Genomic DNA, 22,211 nt, shown 5'->3' with positions numbered 1-22,211 from the left:
CATTTATTTCACAAATGAAAACTCATTTCCAACCATTAGGCTGAATAAAAGCCAATAATTTCACCAATGAAAACCCATTGTACATTTATTAAGGTAATTAGCTATCTTGCCTGAGGATTTCAGCTCCAGGCAAGTTCACTATAGACTCAGTGAGACCGAGGAATGCCAACAGAACGTTCTTGGGGTAAAAGGGTTTGGTTTATACTTGGCTTTATTCTCACAGTGATAGGTTGAGCACTCGAGCACTAGAATCATGTCTGCATCTAGCAGTCTGCAGGTCCATAATCCACCTTCGTCTCTGCTCCACCCAGAGTGGGCAGAGCTCTTTATATAGTGACTCAGTCAGTAGTAGCTCAGTGCTAGCAGGTGTGGAAGCAGTAGCCTAGCAGGAGGCCAATTACATCATCAGGTAGTTTAGGGTCAGGTGAGGATCCTGGCCATAGGAAATTTCATTTTCCTCACATTAGCAAAGGATTCTCAACTGGCCCAGTCAGCTTGCTCACTACACTTGTGTGGGCAATATGTTATTATTGACTCTATGTAAAGAGCTCCACCCAGTGCTCTGGGTGGCATGGCTTCAGGAGATCAGAGACTGGTGTGGTGGCAGTGCTGAGGACAGAGCTTGAGATGGCTGTTGGGGGCAGAGAGGTGGAGGCAGAGACTAAGGAGGATTACAGACCTGTAGACTGTTGGACGCAGATGTAATTCTAGTGCTCGACCTATAGCCAGGAGAACAAAGCCAGGTAATAAACCCTTTCACCCCAAGAACATTCCATTGTCATTCCTCAGTCTCACTGAATCCACAATGAACTTGTCTGGGGCTGAAACCCATTGGCAAGACAGCCTCTATTGATAGGATATAAAGAAAATTGAAGTACTCCTGGTAGCTGGCTGGACCACAGCCTCTGATTAGATCAGTGGTTTTCAACTTCCAGTAAAAGGAATTCTCACCTGCAAGCTTGGGATAGCTATATACCTTCCCCACCTCAAGCCTCTTAAATCAGGCACTTGTGTTGGTGCCCTGGCATAAGTATATTTTTAAAAGCTCTGTAGCTGATCCTAATGTATAAAATTTAGAACTACTAGGTTAGAAACTATCCTATCCGGAACATGAATTATTGATTAGGTGAACCACTGTCCACAAAGCAGTGACTCTCATCCATATCTGTATAGTAGAATCAATTAAATAAAATTACTACTGCCTGGATCCTATCTCAGGACAATAAAATCTTAATATCTGGGCATGGAACCATTGTATCAGTGAAATAAAACAAACCAAAAACCTCAGGTGGTTCTAGTGTGCAATGAGGGCTGTTGACTCTCTGCCCTGAAGTTTAGCTTGGTCACATGAGGTCCCTGGAAGGGTTTATTAAAACAGGTTGCTGAGCTCTACCAATGGAGTTTCTGACTCCATAGGTCCGGGTTGGGGTTCTATCATGTTGCCCCAGGTGACAGTGTTGCTGCTTGTCTGGAGACCACCTTGAGAACCAGCTTAGGGCAGTGTTTGCAACCTTGGCTGTGCATTAAAATCACTTGAGCAGCTTTGAAAAATCCTGATCCCAGGCCACATTCCAGAGCACGAGCTTCTACTGATTAAACATGCCTAAAAATATCACACTGTCTATGCTAAATTACTTAAAATAAATTACAGACATCATAACAAGACTGTGAAATCTTGAGAAAATGTCTTAATCTCTCCAAGACTTAGTATGTTGGCAATCAGTACTATTGTTGTTATTAAAAATATGTAGAGAAATGAATTATCATCTCCTGGAATAAAAGTGTTACATTTTCTTTGTAGGAATATTTCATGGATCAGGGCAAACATGACTTATTTGTTTTTAAAGAACTAATTTCTTATCTTTTTAAGTAGACAAAGGCTGAGGAGAAAGAGGTAAACTTCTGGGGGAAAGGAGAAATCGAAGAAGAGGGAAAAAGGAAGGAAAAGCAAGAAATGCTTTTCATAAAACAATATATGAAGAGTATTTGGAATTTAAGACCTGTAGTGCTGGAGGGTTTCAGCCTCCCTGCAAGTTCATTTTGGCTTAGGTGAGACCGAATAACAACAATGGAAAATTGTGGGTAAAAGGTCTGATACCAAGCTTTATTCTCATGGAGGCAGGTTGAGCACTAGAATCACATCTGCATCTAGCAAGTCCACAAGTCCCCTCTGCCTCTGGGTGGAGCTCTGACATAGCAACACAGACAATTATGGCTCATTGCCAACAGTGCGTAAGCATGTGCCTGTGCAGTAGGCCAATTATTACATCACTGCATGTGCACAGTGGGCAAGTATATTAGGGTCAGGTGAAGATCCTGGCTATGGAACTTCCATTTTCCCTGCAGACCAAATGTGGATAATGAGGTAAGGAAACTTTAACTGTGCTTTAAAAAGTATTCTTTCTCCTTATACAAATTGGCAGGTACTGAATTTCATATTCTTAGTCTTAAGGTTCTGCTTATTGGTTTTTAGTTTAATTCTCACAATAGTCATATGTTCACATAGTTCAATAGTCAAATAATTGAAAGTGGTATTCACTAAGTGATCTCCTTGTCATCCTTGAAAATTTCCACTTACTTTTCCTTGTTCCAATACACAGGTAAATGCTTTTTACTTTTTTCCCTCCTCTGGTGTGCATCCTTCTAGGCTATGTTTATGTAAATGCAAAAAATACAGGCACTTTATTTCCTCCCCTACCCTTTATTACATAAAAGAGTCCATAGTATGCACTCTGTTCTGTGCTCTACTGTTTTCTTTTAACAATAGCATCCTGGAAATATTTCTGAATTGATAATTCTGTTTTCATCTATGTATCTTACTATTGTTTAAGTGTTTACTAATATCATATCCTGAATTCTCACCTCTCAATTACTGTGTGAATTGCTACACTCTAATCTGCCAGGATTAAGTCTTGATTTATCAATGGGGTCTAAATAAATTTAAAAGTTATCCTTATGTGGTAGATTCAAGTATTCTGTTTCTTTCTCTTTGAATTCCTGTCAGACCCACCCAAGTGTTTCTGAGCAAATGGATGCCTCTGACCAACTGGCCCAATGTAGGGAAAGATGAATTTGGTGGCAAGGCACATATAGAAAATGCAGCTTATTATATTTCAAAATAAAATATGAAAATACAAAACTCTACATAAATTGATCCTCTCTCATGTCTTATATACCTTCATAGAAAGAATAAACCTTAATTCACAAAATATGGAGAAGACATATTGCTCTATAAAATTCTACCCAATTTTAAGATTCCTCAAGGGAGGAACAACCTAAGACAGGCACAGTCGCAGGGGGGCCATCAGGTGAGAAAATGGGGATCAACAGAGGTGAGGCTTAGAACTTCCCCCCCGCGTTCTGAGAGAAATCTTCTGCATACGTGGATGTTTTATTGCCCTTGTCTAGCTTGGATTAACACATAGTCTACAGGCACACACCTGATCATCTATATTTGCTCTCTTACAACATTAAACTATGTTTTCTACCTTTATCTTGTATCTACCTACCACTTCAGCATTTTATTAAAAATAATAATAAAGAGAGAAATGTGGTATCCACATATAAATCAAGTATAAAAATCAAATGAATATTCATATTTGAACTGTTTATAGTTCATAATGCATGATCAAAACCAAAAGCCTCTGTGATGACTGCCCTTGTAATGTTCACCATGTAACTTATTCACTATGTAAGAATTTGTTCTCCATGTAAGAACTTGTTCGTTATGCTTCAGAAGATTGGAGACTGATGAAAATTAGGCTTGGGGTGGATTAATGATTGTGCATTGAGCATTGACCCCCCTATACAGAATTTTATTGTGGTTAACAACCATTTGATCAATAAATATGAGAGATGCCCTCACAAAAAAAAAAAGTACACACTTCCAATTGTAAAATAAATAAGTAACCGGGATGTAATGTATAGCATAAGGAATATAGTCAAAATATTGTAACAACTTGGTATGGTGAGAGCTGGTACCTAGAATTATCATGTATATAAATGTTAAATCACTGTGTTGTACACCTGAAACTAATGTAATACTGTGTGTCAACTACCCTTCAATAAAAAAAATAATAATAAATAAAATTCTACCCAATTTTAATTTCAAAATTCCCATGCTATCAGACTGTTGGCAAAACTATTTTCAGTTATAATTAGGCCCCTAGCTCAGGGTCATCTCAGAATTTGGATGTGGTACTTCAAAACCTGAGGCGGCCATGGAATTTCCAGTCCATCCTGGTATGAAGAGTTTGTAGTACCTGTCTCGTAGTAGTATAGTGATCCAAATATGTGTCTTTCTTTTACTCTGCAGTGAGTTTCATTAAGGGAGGAACCCCACTGTTCAATTTTGTATCATAGCATTAAATACAGTGTCTGACACATAGTCAGTATGTTTTGGGAATGAATTTTTTTGGTCCAGGAGATACAACTAATTATTTGTAACAAGTATACCCTTCAAATACATTTGAGGTCAGGATACCAAATGAACAGAGAGAAAGGGAGGGGAACTAAGGGATAAAATTAGAATCCTCTAGGCTTGTTTCCTTTAGCCATACTCCTAATTTCTTTTATGTTCCACGCTCTGGTTTGATGTTTAATTGTAATGTTTATTTAGTTTATTTAGCTGAAACATTTTCTCCTGGACTTATCTAAAGTAGGTTGGAGAGACAGCATGGTTTGAAAATATTAAGTGTGGATTGTGAAGCCAGATTCTTGGTATTGAATTCTGGCTCTGCCGTTTACTTGCTGAGGGACTGTGGGCCTTACATTGCTGTGCCTCGGTTTCTTCACTTGTTACAATAATACCTGTATCATAGGGTTGATACATTAATACCTGTGAGGAGCTGAGAGCAGAACCTGGCACAAAAGTGATAGTTTTCATCTTTTATCTTTGCCCAGCCTGGAGACAGAGCTTAAGATGCTTGAACTTCAAAGAAGTCCTGTAGAGTTCTTAACTTTACCATCCAGGCTTCTGTTAAACTAAACCAAATGAAGACTAGGACTCCTAAGACAACCTCAGAGATCTCTGTTAACTCCTGAAGCTTCTGCTCCTCTAGCTATATAATAAATGATTTTGATACTTACCACAAAGAAAATGTAGATACTAAATGTTGTGGGAGCTGATTCCTACCTCTGAATACTCCTTGAGTTTATTTCTATCCTTTGATCTTGGCTCCAAGTTCCAGAAAAAAGATGTTCCAATATATCCTGTTTGGGCTTTGAGTTCTGTATATTCTTTCTTTTAAGAAAGCTTGCTTCTCCATGTACCAACCCTTTAAAAATTTCAATCTGCATCCTTTAGTGAAACTGAGACCCCCAGTTCACAGACTGATCTTTCATGTCAATGGTAGATTTGGTTCTAACTGAAGACACTTAAGTCCCAATTAATTATGCTGTCTCCCAATGTAACCTGTCCAACTTTATACATGGATATGTGGATACATTATTTCTCTTTGATGTGGAAGATATTTTCCGGCCAAGTCAGTCTTTTATTTTCTCATAAAGTCCACTCTTTGGCCTTTTCTTAGGGTATTCCCCCAACCAAAGACACTTTACACTCTCTTAGTTCCTAATCCAGTACTGTCTTCTTTACCCTGCAGCCTCTACATGAAATTTACTGAAGCCAACATCATTGTGACTGTTTACATTTTCCGAAGTCCCTCAGCCCTTGATGGCTGCACATTTCTATCTCAGGATTCTGTCGGGAGTCATATGGAAATGGAGTAAGTGTTTATTGAAAGAATGAGGAAGCAGTGATTGAGACTGACCAGAAAAAAAGGTTTATTCATCAAGTCTTTAGAGCTCAAAACCCTTTTCTTCCACAGAGAACCAACCAAGTCTGTGAAACAGGGATTCCAGCTAAGCAGTTTTCATTGACGTGGTTTTCAAGCATTTCCAAGATCTGTTATAGTGGAAAGAATAGAAAATAAAGATAGACTTGGGTTTTCTGAGCAGTGACTATTCCTTCCCTTAGGTCTGGGTGGTATAGTGCCCAAGGAAACCCAATCGATGTAGTGTGAAATGAGATTCGTTACTTATAGTTATCCAATAAGCAATCCTAGGAATTGTCTGAGGTTTGACCATCAGTGGCCCTATTCCAATAGGTACATTTTTCTATAACAGTTGTACTGTGAGAAATACCATGTCTATGAAAAAACATTTTAGCTTGAATTTTATAGAGGAGCTTTGAGGCACAAGCCGAAGGGGTTCTGACTGCATTTGAAAGGAGTGTGAATTGCTTACCTTTGCTGCAAGGAGCATTGTACTCAGTAATTGCAAACTCATCTGAATAAATAAAACAAAATCAGGTGAAGTGAGAGGGAAAGTGAACATCTAAGGGATACAGGTCAGTGCAATATCTTTATTATGGGAAGAATCGCATCAGAAACCTTAGCATCATTTGATGCATTGCTTGCCACCTTATATTGTTAACTTTTCAAATATAGTATGTTTCCTTTTATCCTGAACTCCTGTCCTATATATAGTTGACCTATCTGAAGAAGAGGGAGCTGCATATCCTACTTGTGTTTTGTGTCAGCAGTGGATATGTTATACTGTAGGTAATTTCTATAATGTGTGTATAGAACCAAGAGGGGAACAAGCTTAGTGGGGACAAAATGATGAGAGCTGTTAGTGTAATAAACTGCCCCAACATATTTCTAAAATCTGAATTTCTGCAATCAGGAATTTAATTTCTATGTGCAAGGTGCTCACACTCACCTGTCTCATAGTAATCATAGACTTTGACTATGGCTGGTTTCAGGTCTGTTACTGCAATATCTTGCAGAACCTTGAAGGACAAACTCAGTGTCTGGCTTGTCACCTAGAAAGCAAAAGGGAATTAAATGACCTTCCAGGGCAGCTTTCCTCTCTCTCTTCTTTAAATGACTTTAAGTATTCATCTGTTTGGGGGAAGAAAACTTATCAACTACCAGGGTCCTTAAATTGTGCAGAAAACTCCCAGAGTGGGTGAAAACTTTCCCAAATTATTTCTTAAATCACTAAAACAATTCATGAACTGCCACCAATGCTATTACATGGATCAATCCATAGGAGGTGAATACCTATGTTTATTTTTAAATATCCAGAGATTTGGTACAGATTCACTTCTCTATTTTGTACAAGTACTTGTGTTGACTCAAAGGAGAAATAAAAGGTTGATCATTGCAGCCTTAAGTTATATAAAATTTGTTAACTATAATATCCATTAATATGTAAACTGTGCAATGATGCACAACTATTAAATGAGATAGGTTTATTTGTGGACTGACCTTATTATTTTATTGTTTAAGTCCTTGCTGATACTGACAGTTTTTTCCCCTTTTAAATGTTGATATGATGATCTAATAATTGACTAATCCTAGGGGTTACTTCCTTATTAATATCTCCAAAATAACTTGTGGATATAATAAACACATTTCGTGGAAAATTTCTTGCTTACAGAGTCCCAGAAATATTCATTTCCCAATGTTATAACAAGCCATTTCTTCTCATAGTTACTGATGAAATAATAAATAAAGAAGAAAAGGAGAACTTTACTGGAATGAATATGAAAATTCTCAAATTTTTAGCATGGAATTGATGTCTCCAAAATGCTTTCAGTCACTTGCCAGATAGCTACCTCAAAGGGATTATTATCTATTATTTTTGGCAACTAGAGTAGCAGACCTCACCTTATCCAGGTAAATCAAAACATGGTTGTTGCTGACTTCTGTTCGGTTTACATGCTTTGCTGTTTCAAGCTGAGGAAAATTAAGGTATCACAAATGTTAATACACAGATGAAACCCCTGGGGAAGCCAGAGAAAAGAATTTTTATTACCAAATTAAGCCTGAAGGTAAAATTTCTTCAAGTGATTTTTGTAAGTAAAGATAACGTGGTAAAATTAAAAATTAAAGATAATTGGGATGCAGGATTTAATATTTTAATATTTATATTAATATATATTACATTAAATAACTATATGTAATCATATTAATATTTAATATGACACATGACCTCTGTGTAAAGTTGATTTATCTGAAGAAAAGGGAACTAATTATCCTAAATTTGGGAATTACCCATATTTCAAGGTTCAATTCTCATTCTGTTCCTTCCTGAAGGAGGTATTTTTGTTTGTTCTTTTCACTTTTTTTGCCTACTCTTATTTATAGCAATCTCATTTTTTCTCTGAAATTTGATAATACTTAAAGTTTATGTTAATCTGTCATTTTCATGTGTTTTTCCTGCTGGTTCATGTACATACACTTTATCTCCTTAAGATTCCAAGCTCCAGGAAAGCAGGAACCTGCTGACATCATTTTCCTAGGAGGTGTGGCTCCTAGAAGACTGCTGTTTGTCACATGACACAGATGGTTGCAGTGCGTGTCCATCAGCAGACAAGAGGGTTGCTGGGGCTGGTAAGGTCACCAGTTCTGCCCAGGAAGCTCAGACGGCAGAATAAAGATCATCCCTAACACCTATCTACCACTCCAGTCTTAATCAGTGGTAGAAGAATGGCCTCAGAACTGTTTGTCTCAATTGACCAATTAAGTCCAATAGTAAAATACTGGTCAATGATAACAATGCGTCGTAAAACCTTCCAAAGGAAAAGAGAATGTTTTGTGGATCATTCGTTTTTTTTTGTGTGTGGCACTTTTAAGTTATTAGTTTTTATAATCAGTACTTTTTAATAGAAACAACTTGACAAAAAATCTGCCACTGAATTTTGAGACCCATTAAAACAAAGTTTAATGAGGAAAAAAAATAACATCAAAGCCTCCATAGAAATATGCTAAATTATATTCCTGAGTTTGGAGAAAGTATGTCTTTGATAGAGGTTGATTTAATAGTATTTGAATATTAATATAGTCTTAGTTCTGGAGATACATAAAACATTAAATAAACAGGACCTCCTGGGTTTAAAATAAACCTACCAGTTTCACTGTTGGCTTCAGGGGAATGAAGCCAGACACCATCTTCACGTCAGCAATCACCATGTTGGAGGCAGGACGTGTCCCAGTATAACTGAAGGTCCAGGGAAGAAAGAAATTAGGGTTTTCTGTGTTATTAAATATTCTTTTTTTCTATGTACATAGGAAGCACTCAAGAGCCCTGAAAGGTACTCGGAAGTCTCCCTAAATATCCTACCAAAGTGGTTTGCAAAATGAGCTGTGCATTAGAATCTTCAGGGAGCCTGTGAAAGCCAGAGATGAGGTCCTACCCTCGACCCACTGAATCAGCATCTCATGTGTGTAGATTCTCGGGATCTGTGTTTTAAGAAAGCTCTAGAAGTGAGGCATAGCTGGGCTTGAGCCCTCTAATCTCTGCCTGTTATTTGTTGCATATATTTTAACTTTTTTCCTGATTAGTGTCCCCAACCAGTTGAAAATATTCTTGTGGACACATTTTTTTAAGGCCCTGTAGCTCTTTGAATATTGCTGCATATATATGTATTTCCCCCCAAATTGATTATTTTGTATATAGTGAGATTTATTTATTGCCACTAAGAATTCTAATGAGAGAGTCAGTACTTCCTTCTATTCACACTTGACAAAAATCCTTCGTTTCTGTCTTGGATAGAGCAAGTAAAATATAGAATTTCATTACAATAGAGTAAAAACTGGATGAATCAATAATATTGGAATTAAATGAAGAATTCAGATCAGCAGTAAGGAGTAATGCTATTTAGTTACTACTGAGGAGAATTAATAACCTTTAAATAATAAAGTTGGACAAAAACAGGTCCTGGAGCCAGGGGATGTACGATGTAAACCCCATCGCTGAGAAATCCTATATCAACAACAGGACACGTTGCTTTTTCAGTAAGGGTAGTGTAAACATTCATTGTCATACTGCTCAGCTTAATGAGCAGCTCCAGTGAGAAGACTGTTGTGCCCAGGATCAGGTGATATGGTCAGAGGTCTTACCTGACATTCAGTGAGATCTGGAAGCTGGTGTGGGCCTTGGGTCCATCACAAGTTTGAGGCAGAGTCCACACCTCCAAAGCAAATGGGAACTCTTCCTTTTTCGGCAGAATATTGTATTTCAAGGATGTCTGTGGAACATCAAAGACATCTGTGTTGCTCTCTTCCCCAGGATTTCTCCTGGCTTCCTCAGCTCTCTCTCTGATTTGCCCCATCATTTGCTGAGTTAGGACTTTTTGGTACAAAAGGTTATGCGGACCATCTGTCCCATCGGCCCCAGGAGCCTCACCTGCAGGTAGACACACCCTTCTCCTGTAGCCGCCATGCTGTAGTCTCCCGGCACCTTTGGCAGTGGGACCCACTGTAGCAGCAGGCGGTTGCTGTGGTCCACTTGGAATTTTTGGGAAAATGTCCCTGATGATTGGATGGTCACCTGTGTGGGCTTCCTGGTCCTGGTGAAAGTGGCTGCTCCGTATTTGGACAAAGCATCTAGAGCCACCACCGTGTCCTGGAAGACACAGATGGGAATGGTGACCCTGTGGGGACCTAAAGGCCCACGAGTACTGCCACAAAAAGGGCTTTGATTGCGTTTCTTGTCCCCCCCACTACTTACGTGTTAGTTCCAATTTCAAGATTGATTATAATCCTTAGACCGATGACAGAACCATAACATCCACCTTATCTGCCTTGGATATATGCCCTAGGAGTTTATTTTTCAGAAAACTGATCCTTTTCTCTTTATCAATGTAAGTGGGATCTGGAATGTGAATAGAAATCATGTCTCGGCAGTGGCTATTTGCCTAAGAGGTCTCACTGGACAACTATGGTTGTATCTGCCACCACCCAACCGAAGTTCAGGCTGGTTCTCACCCCAGTTTAAACTCTACTCTGCTGCTGAGGTCAGTGCCGCGAGAGAACCCACGGCCCTCTGCAGCCACGATCAGGCTCATGCTTCAGTTTCTCCACAGGAAATAAAAGATGAACAATTATAATCACCTCCTGGATTTGTTGGAATTTTCTTCTCTCCTTTTTTTTTAAATTGGGAGTTTGGACTCCCCCTGGTATGTCATATTTTCAGTTCTCATAGACACTGACCCTGGATGGCATTACTGAAATAATAGATTTCTAAGGACTGACAAAATTATTCAGTCTTTTTCCGTTCATATGGAAAAATAAGAGATGAAATACAATGGTAAAGATTGGCACATCATTTTGGCATGTTATCTCTCTCTCTTAGGGTTTATATGCTGACCTCTAAATTCTCTGAAGATGAAACTTCCTGCTATGTATGTATTGATGAGTTTTTAATGATACAAGATGACATAGTTAGCAATGGTAACTCTTTGGCTGAATAAAGAAGTTCTTCCTGCTCTTGATGAACAACTGCGTATTAAGAGGTGGGTAGTGGAGGAATGAAATGTGTCGGTTTTAAAAGAAGCAAGTTAAGGGAGACCTAAGATTGGAGGGTTTGCGAGGAGAAAGAGTGGCTTTTGAGTAGCTTCCTGGGTATAGTTTGAAAGGGACTCTTCAAATTTCTAAAAGAATGGTAGATTTTATTCATTCTGCTATGACCACTGAGTATAGGGTCCTAGTGCCCCAGTGTTTCTCTAGAGAAGAAGAGTTGTTACTGAAAAGAGGAGACTGTGATAATGAAGGGGTGCCAGAACTCTAGGCATTTTCTTTTTAGCCTTCTTTGACTTTTATTTTCCCTTATTTCTCACTGTTCCTGAATACTAATAATATTTTCCTTATTTCAAGTTATTCTTATCTTCACTTTTCCTTCTTGTGTGCATTTCTATCTTGTTCAACGCTTTGCTACCTGAAGGTGAAGTAAAGGGTTCTGGCAAACCCCTGACCTGGGTGGAGGAGAAGCCTCCATGGGAATTCTGTTGCTTTGTGATCCACGTCACAGTGTGCGTTCCAGAGGTCAGGTCCTCTGGGGTCGGGGCAGGCTGGGCCGTGAGATAAGTGAGGAGCACGTAGGACGTCATCTCCACCTCAGCGGAGGGAGCCTGCGGTGGGTATAAATGCCCCTCTGGTGTCTCAGGTTTCTGAGGTCGTGTCCAGTGGACAGAATTGTCTGTGGATAAGAAAAGGAGATTACTAAGGCAGCACATATTCATATTTAAGGTGAAAATACCCAAGCCAGTGCTGAAGTGAGGCTGCATCCATTTATTGTCTCTTGAACCTTGTCTCAATACTTTTCCTTCTATATAAATCTGAATGTCATTTGTTTCAGCCACGTGAAGACACATAACGTTGCTGGGGCCAGAAGCCCATAGCTGTCTAAGTTTTCAAATGGTTGCTGCATTTGGGTGTTGGTGGGAGAGAGAAATAGTAGAGCAAGGTCTCCACTGGTAATTGTTGTGGTAATTTCCTATTTTTGATGCTATCCAGACCTTACATGGGGTTTGTTACATATTCTGTAAAGCCTGTCCTTGTGATGATGACCAGATCACATTAGATAATGGAGTTTGCACTCGTTAAATCAGAAAAAACAAAACAAAACGGTAATCTTTAGAATACTGAAAGGGTGTGAAATAATGGGAATTGACTTACACTGCTGTAGGAAGTAAACTACTCTTTGGAGAATAATATGGAGAGTAATATCTAGCAAAGTGGAAGATATGCTTAGGCTACTAGTCAGCAATTACACTTCTCCAGCTGTAACTTAGAGGAACTCATACACTTGCATAAGGAGACATGTGTCTGAGTATTCACTGAAGCATGGTTTGCAAGAACAAGTAACAGACAAGAAAAGATCCATACAGAAAGGCTCTCTATATCAGTTGTGACCTATTCATACATTGTAATATATTATGAAGCAATGAAAATGAAAGAATTAGAGCTACAGGCACCATATAGGGGATTCCTATTAGCACAATGTGGAACTTAAAACACAAAAAGCAAGTAAACAGGAAGGAAAACAAGATGCAGGAATCCTCAAAAGTATGATACTGTTTATCTAAAGATGAAAAATGTAAAAACTCTGAATACTATTTAGGGATACATATGCAGCAAAATTATAAAGAAATCCATGGAAATTGCAATGACAAATTCAGGATAATGATTGTCTTTGGGTCTGGCAGTGCTCTATAGGGAATTTTTCCTACATTGGTATTATTTTATTTCTTAAGCTGGGAGGAGGCCAAAAAGGTGTTTGCTAATTATTCCTTATGCATATCTGAAATATTTCCCAGTATATTTTAAGAACAAGAAATTAATGGCACTGTCAGGGGAGAAAGGTAGAATCTGCTTTATTGGATATCTTACTATCATTTACATTTTATTTTCTCTCTCTTCAACCCCTCATTTAGACCATTGTATACATAGAAGCATTGTGTAAATTGAATGGATTTGTCAACATTATTAGTCTTGCGAAATGAGCATAAAATACCAGAATTTATTCATGTGGTTACTTCTCTCAATCCTTATATTGAAGATGATAAGATGTATCACATAAGGGTTAAGTATGTATTAAGAACTGATGTCTTAATCATAATAGCTAATAGTTTAATAGCACTTACTACGTGCCATATATACTCTATTAAAAGTGACTTATCTGTATTAACTCATTTAATACTGACAACAACCCTATGAGGTAAATACTATTATTATCTCCATGTTACCAATGAAGGAATTAAAACCTAGACAGGTTAAGTGACTTGCCCAAGGTCACATATATAATATGTTTTGTAACAAGTCTCAAGAGGCTAAGTTTCTCACTACTTCAATATACTGCCTCTTATTTCTGGATGTGTGGCTTGTTATGATTTCTTAGATTTTGTAATGATATAGTTAGAAAAGAGAGGAGAAAGGGATCCCAGGAGGAGGCCTAGAGCATGTTTGCAATGCAGTTGTGGATACAGAGAATGCAGGATGGGAGGAAGCTCACCTTCGTGCACAGCTTCCTGATTAAGTGACGTGAGCACATCTCTCCTCTTGTCCTGGTTTCCTGCCAGTGCAAAGGCATAGGCCAGCAGTGCCTTGGTGTAGACATGGCTGCCATGGGGTCCCTCCTTTGCTGACTTCCAGGCAGATTCCAGGCAGAACAGGGCATTGCGGACAACAGGGTGCTGTGAAGGGAGAGGGCCAAGGGGTCCAAGGCATGTGAGCAGGGATGTGAGCATCCCCAGGTCAGTGCCTAGACTGCAGCACAGGAAGTGAAGTTCGCAAATGTGTTTGTCCATTTATCCTCATTGTTATGGATAGAGGTAATAGTATTTTTTATCTGTTATTATACCATTCATCAGGCAGGCATATAGGCCATATCTTTAGAATTCAGTGTGTGTGTATGGTGGGGGTGTTGGGGAGAAATAGCCTAGGGCATCACTGGGAAAGTGTAAACCTTTCTAAATGGCTTGACCAATTCCGTACTGATCTGGGAAGCACTGTCTTTGCAGAGAAGGAAGGCTGACACTTGGCTTTTAGTAGGGTGACAGTTCAGCATCCAGAACCCGGCTTCCGCAGGGGCATGAGGTGGTACCTACAGTGGCAGGGAGAGGAATCTCCAGAAGGGCGATGGTGACATAGGCAGAAAGGGTCACTTCATCTTCCACTCCACCCTAGAAAGCAGAGTGAGAGACTTGAGTAACTTCACTTGTGAGAATACTCTTAATTGGATCTTTGTATTCTCCTGTGTCATAGAATTGAATCTTCCCCATATTTATCCCCATATTCATAGTTCAAAGTGTCACAGGCGACCTGAATCCCATGCCCTCGTTCTTGGTGACCCCCAGGTTTTCTTTTCCTCTGCTATCTGTCCTAAGACATTCCTATGCTATCACCCCCTTTCCTCATCCTTGTACACATCAGAATGGACACATCAAAACCAGCCCCAAGAACACCGCACCTTAATGGCATTGTTGAGCAGTGACCCAGAGCTCCTGAAACAGCCATTGTCCTTCTGCTTTCGGGAGAGCCAGGTGAGGGCTTGGGTAATGTGTGCTTCGTCAATGAAGATGTAGGCTCGAGCCTGAGCAAAAGTCTTGAGCACGAAGGCCGTGAGCCTGGGGTGGGAGGAAGTGATATTTGTGTTGTTACAGTGGTTTTGTAACCATGTCACAGCAACACGCTTCAGATGATGCTTCTTACATTGATGTGAGTCATCTAACAAGTGTTCTTGTGCAGAGTTCCCATCTCCTTCAGCAGCTCAGTTAATCTGCTAGACTAGCATCTCCTTGGTTAATCTGCTAGACTAGTATTTCCTTGCTGACTCATTTTCTCCTTGCTACAGAGAACCTAAGTACTTCTAATGTTACTTCTCTGAATCAGGCTTTAAATCTGTCTTCTCTTTAGTGATTTCCTTCTGTAGATGGCACAATATTTTCATGTACAGATCTTATAGATGGTAATTTCTAACATTGCTTTGCCGTAGGGGTTTTAAAACAATGTTTCATATCACTGTGTCCTCATTTCTTTGAATGTATTTGTATCTCAGCTTTTTCACTTGTTACCTTGCTAGTCTTGGTGTATTTATCCAGCATATGCATCTATGGGTTTAATAACACACATCTGATAGAGTAACTGTGGATGCAATTGTGATTATATGTAAAAGTGCTGGCACAAAAATAGCTCAAAAAACTGCCTTTCCCTTACCAGGTATTGCCCTCACTCCTGCCATATCTCTCCCCAAAGGTGCTATAGGAGCCATCTGCATGCTTGTAATTCAGCTCTGTCTGGTAACCTGGAATGGAAGGTAATGAAACAATATAAATGACTGTACATGCTGCAGCCAGAGAAATTATAAAAACGCCTTGTGATATTTCCTAAATTTTACTGTCCTATGTTAAGCAGGTTCTGAGTCCTAAACACTCTGTTGGAGGTTGGACACTGGATCATTACCATGAAATTAACCATCACCTAGTCACTATCATAGTATGGTAAACTAAGGTATCCTAGAATTGGTAAGTAACTCAAGCTTCTTGGGAAATCCAGTCTGTTGTTAAATAACACTGTGAAGTTCTCACTCACTTGGTCACTCACCAGTGTTGAGGTAGCCAATGGCCTTGGACTTGATCTCTGGGGTCAGTTGCTCGGTTTCATTTAGATAACGCAGAACATAGATGTTAGGAGCGAAGAGGACCATGTTCTGTTCTCCGCAGCCATAGGGCATCTGGAGGAGATTCTGTGTGTTTTGCATGGCAGAGCCCAATATATCTCCTATGGAATGAGAGTGATGGAAAGTCATAAAACTTACAGATTATAACCTATCAGAATCATTAATAAAAAAATGAATAACTGGGTGAGGTAAAGAAATGAGGATTTTTATGAAAAGTGAATCTTCCAAGGTCAGGAGTATGACTGGAAGCAATAAACAAGCCCAAAGAAGGAGAGGATAAAGTTAAAATTATGGCTTTGGTTTTGAGTAGGTGTTTATGGAAAAGAGTATAATAGAAACTGTCAATAGAGTAAAATAGTCCCCTAGGTCTGGAGACTCACCCAACACTGAGAAGGAGGCTCGGGCAGAATCTTCTACCACATTTGGTGGCAGCTTCAGAGATAATTGTTCAGACACCTCAGCACCTAGAGAAAGACATAATGGAAATCGTTTCTGCTGTATATCTTCCTGAGAGGCTCCAAGACCCAGAAGCCAGATGCCTTACACCTAAACTTCCGTTGAAAAGTTGTTTCTTTGTAATATTCCAGTGCTTTATATCTTAAACATGTACAAACAGGTTGCTGAGATTTCCAGAACTCCTTTTTCAATCATCTTTTCCCCCTGTAAGAAGAATGCATTCAAAAAGAAGGCTACACATTGACAAGTGCCATGATACTGTGATTCCACTGAAGTCATTCTATGGCCAACACAGGATGTTTATCACAAGATTATCTATTTAGTAACCATCCCTAACCTCCTTACTCCACAGTTATATGGAAAAAAAATCCCTTTGTACATGTAGATGAACAAAGGGAAAATCTCCCCCAAATTCCTGAATCCTACAATGATGCTCTATCCATATGTCGATCAAATTTCACCAGGTATGAATATAGTATTTGTATGGAAGCCCTAGACATGGGAAGCATGTGAAAAATCAACAGTATTTGACTCATTGAAAAGAAAATAATTGCAGTTGATAAGCATATGCTTACTGCCATTTTAATATTGGTGAAGAACATGAAGATAAAGAGAAATGTACTTATCTTCATAATGCATCTCTTCCTCATGGAATTAATGTTAAAATTTTGTCAAAGGACACAAAGTTTCAGTTATGCAAGGTGAAGAGTTCTAGAGATCTGCTATAAAGCATAGTGCCTACAGTTAACAATGCGTGTGTTGTATACATAAACATTTGTTAATAGGTAGGACAGATCTTAAAGTGTGTTCTTACAATATAACAAAAATATAATAGAGTAGGAGTAGACTTTTGGAAGTGATAGATAGGTTTATGGTGTAGATTGTAGTGGCAGGTTCACAGATGTATACTTATTTCCAAACTCATCAAGTTACATATGTGAATTATGACTGTGTTATTATTTAATTACATACAGTTATGTAATTAAATTTAAATTCAATCCTGCCTGTATTGAATTTTATATTTACTTAAATATTAAGTACATACCTAGTTATGTTAATCATGTATGTATTATTTGTATGTGAAAACACCTTTACCTTGTCCCAAAAAACTTTTGTAAAACAGATACCATAAGCAAAGTTGAAAGACAAATTGCCAAGAAAATATTTGTAACTTATTCAACAGATAAAAAGATCATACAATTAAATCAGAAAAAAGACAAACTATACCAACATGAATGATTAAAGGAAGTGGAGGCAATTCATAAAAAAGAAAAAATAAGCTCACTTTCACTTGTGATTAGAAAAATATGAATTAAAACAACAACAGTATATTTTTTTCATGGTAAAAGATGATGAGCATGCAGGGAAATATAAACCCATTTAGGTAATGAAGAGGGGGCTTTTTAGTTCTATTAAAACTAAGAATATGCATATTGCCTCTTGATCAGGAATTTCATATATTGGGCTTTACCTTAGATATACCTGCATATGTCCATAAGGAGGCATTTTATGCACATTTATATATGTTATTTATTATATATTCTGGCACATAGTAGAAAAACCAGTGTAGGAATGGCTAAAAAGCAAGCAGAACTTCTATATATTGATAATATGGAATTAAACTAAAAGGAATTACCTAGATCTATAACTTAACATGGCCTGATTTCTAAGACAGTTTGCTGAATTTAAAAAAAAAGCAAGTTATAGAATAAAACTTTTATATTTATATAAATAATACATACACAAACAAGTTCATCTACATATAGCATTTCTAAATACACACAGATGATCATTAAAGTATTGAAGAAGATTGCAAAGGAGTGATATTAGCCTTTAATAAGTTCTGTTTTGTTTTTTTGAAGGATAATGTACTTTTGTATTACATCGGTAATCATAATTAATTTTAATAAAACTACTGATGATTAACCTGGCATGTATAAGAAATAAATCAAAATTAAGAACTCGGAAATAGAGAAATCGCGATTGTTGTTGGCAGCACCAAATTCACTTAAATATAGAAATAAAGCCAAAACAACAAGGCAGTTATGTTTTTAGAACATATTTTAAATATTTTAAGTCTAAATATTTTAAGCAATACAAAATGAAAAACATAGTAAACAGAAATTAGTAGGTAGGCAAAGAACACGTGATGTTAATTTGACATTGAGGTGAGAACACACTGAGATCAATTTCTTAATGTATTTCTACACTCTGTTTTTGTTTAGACTAGAAAATTCTCCACCAAGATAGAGTTATTTCCTTTTCATGAATGCTGCTTTAATTTCTTTCTAATGATTGGCAGGGCAGTAGGCATGGGCTACAGGCTATGACAACCCTCTCTTCCAGAAATCGCATGCTCTTCATTATCAGATGCTGTTGGCTCTGTAAGACACTGGGGTGTTCTGAATTCAGCTACCCATGTTGTATTACTAAATATTCAAGGAAATATCCCCTTTGGCAATATTCATCATGATTCTACCCACTTTCTACCTATAACCACATCCTGTATTTGTCAGAAAGACATTTTGGGTGTTTTTTTGCACAGGTGCCGTAAATAGATAAAGAATCAGAATGCACGGGCTAGGGATTCTCATCAAATTACCTGGCCTCTCTAAGAAACTGTTTCTTCATTTGTCAAATAGGTTAATGGTCCTTCAGGTCTTAATTTACCTCACAGGAAAAGTGTAGGAATAATATATAAGATTCTTTGAACTTTAGATATTATACAAATTTTAGTCAATGTTATTTTTAATTATGATGGCCACTCTTACCTGATGGACAAAGCAGGGAGTTGAATGTTACTTCCTTCTCTAGTCCTTCAGGCTATAGGGAGAAGGAAAAAAAAGTTAGAGGTGAGAATGAACTGGCTTTCAGGACATGTGTACTGATAGGGGAACCACAGATTTCTTGATAGTGAAGAGAAGAACTGGAACTGATTTCCAAATGTATTATATAAACAAATTCTACAAGTATAAGTGAAGTGGAGGAGACAGGGTGGTAGATGAGAAAGTGGGGGGAAAATTATGAAAATAAATCGAGACAGAGATAGACAGAGAATAATATTATTGTGAAATATCTTGTGATCATATATTAGTTAGCCTTTCTTACCTAAAACTTGGAACCTCAACCAGATTCACCATTGTTCTCCTGACTCACTGTGACCTGTCAAATGGGTAGGCTTACTTACTTCGACCAGCAGGGGCTTAATGATTGTGTCTTTCTTTCCAAATTCAGGGACCACAGCTGCTTCAGTCCCACATAACTCCTGAGACTCTAGTGCCTCTGCACTCACGGTGAAATTCACATTTCCTGAAAAAAGGGCCAGGAGAGATGAGTGTCATCTCCTCCTTCCTCCATACCTCTAAACCTCACAATCTGTAAATGTTCAATGCTTTGTAACTTTTTTGGAGCAGGAATGCAAATAGCATAAACTAGAAGCTAATGATACTGAGAATCCAAGGCAGAGATGGAGGTGAGGGAAGTGGGGATACTTTTCCTGATATCCTGATAGAATAAAAAACAAAAAGGATCCCACCATCTGAGGGGTCTTTCGCTGAGAGAAGTAGCACTGGACGTAAGGCTCCCACTGATGCATGCGGTCCTTGAGTAGAGCATTGTCTGTGGGAGACCGTCCCTCACCTAATGACTTAGGCTTCACTGCCCAGGACACAGTTTGCCGGCCATCTGCGCAGACGCAGTGAGACTCCGGCTCCTTCTTTCCTGAAACATCCAGGAAGTCAGGAGAGTCTTTTAGCTGCACACTGACCTGAAACCGCAAATGAGACAGAGAGACAGAAAGGTCTGAGGGAGAAAAGGACCAAAGGGAGAATGGTTTGAAGTAGGGTGTATTGGGGGATAGTTAGATTCCAGATCGCCTAACACTGAAGATGATGTAAATGAAGACTGAATACCTTATTGGTGATCCGACATCTAAATCTTAGTATCTGGGGATACTCTGCTCTTTCACGTGGTGGGACCGGAGGTGAGAAAAAGGAATTATGATTGCCTGTGGATCATGTTGCATCTTTTGCATTCCCTCCCTTTCCCAGCAGAGGGAGAGCTTGTCTACACACAAGATACATAAACATTTAAGGTCTACACACAAGATACATTAACATTACGGTTTTCAGTGGAGGGAAGATGCTCACAGGTAACTTTTAAAATAAGGTTTAATCAATGCTATATGAAAAGTCAAACATGGAATGTAGAGGTTGAAACCTCAGATCTAAGACATGAGAATGAAGCATATTGGTTTTTGTTCACCATGTCAGAAATCTTCACACTACCCAAACTTCCTAACCCAAAGGGCTTATGATAAGGGTCGGAAACTTGTGTGAAGTTGCAATTTGGCAGTTGGATACCAGCGACTGTACTTTATGTGAATATCTCTGACAGTGTTCTTCCTCCAGTGAGCATATGTTATACACAGGAGTTTGTCGATATTCCTAGAAATGCAATTTTTAGTTTATTTGACTCTTAACCTTGTTTTCAGTTTAGGAAAGAAAGGTCCTTACCCAGATGCATTTGGGAAGGTAGTTAAGGACAGTGGCCTTGAGTGTGAAGGTCTCTCCGCGGATCACAGAGTAGGGCATTGTGAGCTCCACAAAGAAGGGCTGGAAGGCTTGGAGAGAGGCAGTCGGAGAGAGACCAAGCCCAGTGTCATTGGACAGGCAGAGGGCCCCTGCCTTCCACTCAGTGATGGTATCCGGGACTCTTACTCCAACTTCAGCCACACCTGAGGAGCTGGGAGGACAGCAATGTGGTGAAGGACAGTTAAGCAGTTAAGTGAATCCTTTCTAGAAGAGAAACCCTAGAAAAGATTCTATTGTCATGATTTGAATGCACTCAGTATAAATACCAAAAAAGAGGTCTTAGAATAAACATAGAGTTATAATCAAGGCTTGAAATGGGAAAATATAAGTCCTTTTCTTCCAACTCTGACTGTTTTCAATTCTGGTCTATATCAGATTCTCCTATAGACTTATAATCACAATGTAATCTATTATAGACAACATAATATTGTCTCAAGAGTATCCATCCTCTGGTGAGTATTTATACAGAGGAGTTTGTCAGTATTCCTAGGAATGCAATATTTAATTGATTTGACTATGATCTTGTATTCAATTTAGGAAAGAGGTGTCCTTACCCAAATGCATTTGGGAAGTTAGTTTAGAATAGTGGCCTTTGTAAACTAAATGTGTAATTTGAGATTGTTCTTAAATTTTCCCTTCTGAAATATTATTCCACTGTGGGTAGGTTTATAATTTTTAATTCTACTACTACTGTATATAGTTGGCCTGATTCTATGCTTAATTCAAGATTGTTGGCCAACATAGGATGTCTTATAGGTGTTCATCTGTGAGGTGCTTGGATATACTCAGTTCTTATGTCCCTTCCTAGAGATCTTACAATTCAATCTATGCAAAATTTCTTATCTCTGAGATAGTTAGATTAGTGAGACTTTATAGCAGAAGTATTTATGTCACAACATTCCTGAAAACAGCAATGTGTCATAAAAATACTTGGATACTGAAAAATTAGCTAAGAACTGAAAACTGTGAGGACTCTATATTGCTTTATTTTATAGATAAAGGAAGTGACTTACTCCACTACCACCAAGTCCCAGATCCATGTCTCAGGGAAGTACTTTCGCACAGTCTCTGTGAGAGGCTCTGAAACACGTACGCTTCTTGTAAGTTCCTTGCTTCCAAGCATTTGGTTCTGTGCCATGTCTGTGGTGGGTGAGGGGAAGAGACAGAAACAATAAATATAAAGATAAAGCTTAT

At 38.5% G+C, this 22,211-nt stretch overlaps 1 protein-coding gene and 1 long non-coding RNA gene across 2 annotated transcripts in view; one reads left to right on the top strand and one right to left on the bottom strand.

Annotated features, from left to right (window-relative positions):
* The first annotated feature begins 205 nt into the window (after positions 1–205).
* LOC140846629 (uncharacterized) lies at positions 206–8,912 on the top strand. Its single transcript, XR_012125953.1, has 3 exons — positions 206–2,365; positions 5,604–5,726; positions 8,265–8,912. It is a non-coding gene; the product is annotated as an uncharacterized lncRNA (long non-coding RNA).
* The window catches only part of LOC108385629 (alpha-2-macroglobulin-like), a 35,797-nt gene continuing 19,346 nt past the window's right edge, over positions 5,761–22,211 (bottom strand). The window contains exons 18-36 of the mRNA XM_017643131.3: positions 22,031–22,157; positions 20,940–21,168; positions 20,065–20,191; positions 19,613–19,734; positions 19,197–19,248; positions 16,350–16,433; positions 15,894–16,070; positions 15,507–15,594; positions 14,761–14,917; positions 14,399–14,473; positions 13,804–13,984; positions 11,765–11,988; positions 10,198–10,416; positions 9,912–10,039; positions 8,919–9,009; positions 7,677–7,745; positions 6,724–6,826; positions 6,247–6,288; positions 5,761–5,905 (exon numbers count right to left, since the gene is read on the bottom strand). Of these exons, the coding sequence (XP_017498620.3) occupies positions 5,889–5,905; positions 6,247–6,288; positions 6,724–6,826; positions 7,677–7,745; positions 8,919–9,009; positions 9,912–10,039; positions 10,198–10,416; positions 11,765–11,988; positions 13,804–13,984; positions 14,399–14,473; positions 14,761–14,917; positions 15,507–15,594; positions 15,894–16,070; positions 16,350–16,433; positions 19,197–19,248; positions 19,613–19,734; positions 20,065–20,191; positions 20,940–21,168; positions 22,031–22,157 (2,312 nt within the window). The 3' untranslated portion in view covers positions 5,761–5,888. The remainder of the gene's footprint in view (positions 5,906–6,246; positions 6,289–6,723; positions 6,827–7,676; positions 7,746–8,918; positions 9,010–9,911; positions 10,040–10,197; positions 10,417–11,764; positions 11,989–13,803; positions 13,985–14,398; positions 14,474–14,760; positions 14,918–15,506; positions 15,595–15,893; positions 16,071–16,349; positions 16,434–19,196; positions 19,249–19,612; positions 19,735–20,064; positions 20,192–20,939; positions 21,169–22,030; positions 22,158–22,211) is intronic.

This window comes from Manis javanica, chromosome 15 (assembly GCF_040802235.1).
Source record: "Manis javanica isolate MJ-LG chromosome 15, MJ_LKY, whole genome shotgun sequence".
Lineage (NCBI taxonomy): Eukaryota > Metazoa > Chordata > Mammalia > Pholidota > Manidae > Manis > Manis javanica.
The sequence above is the reverse complement of the archived record's forward strand: the minus strand, read 5'-3'. Positions and strand labels throughout refer to the sequence as shown.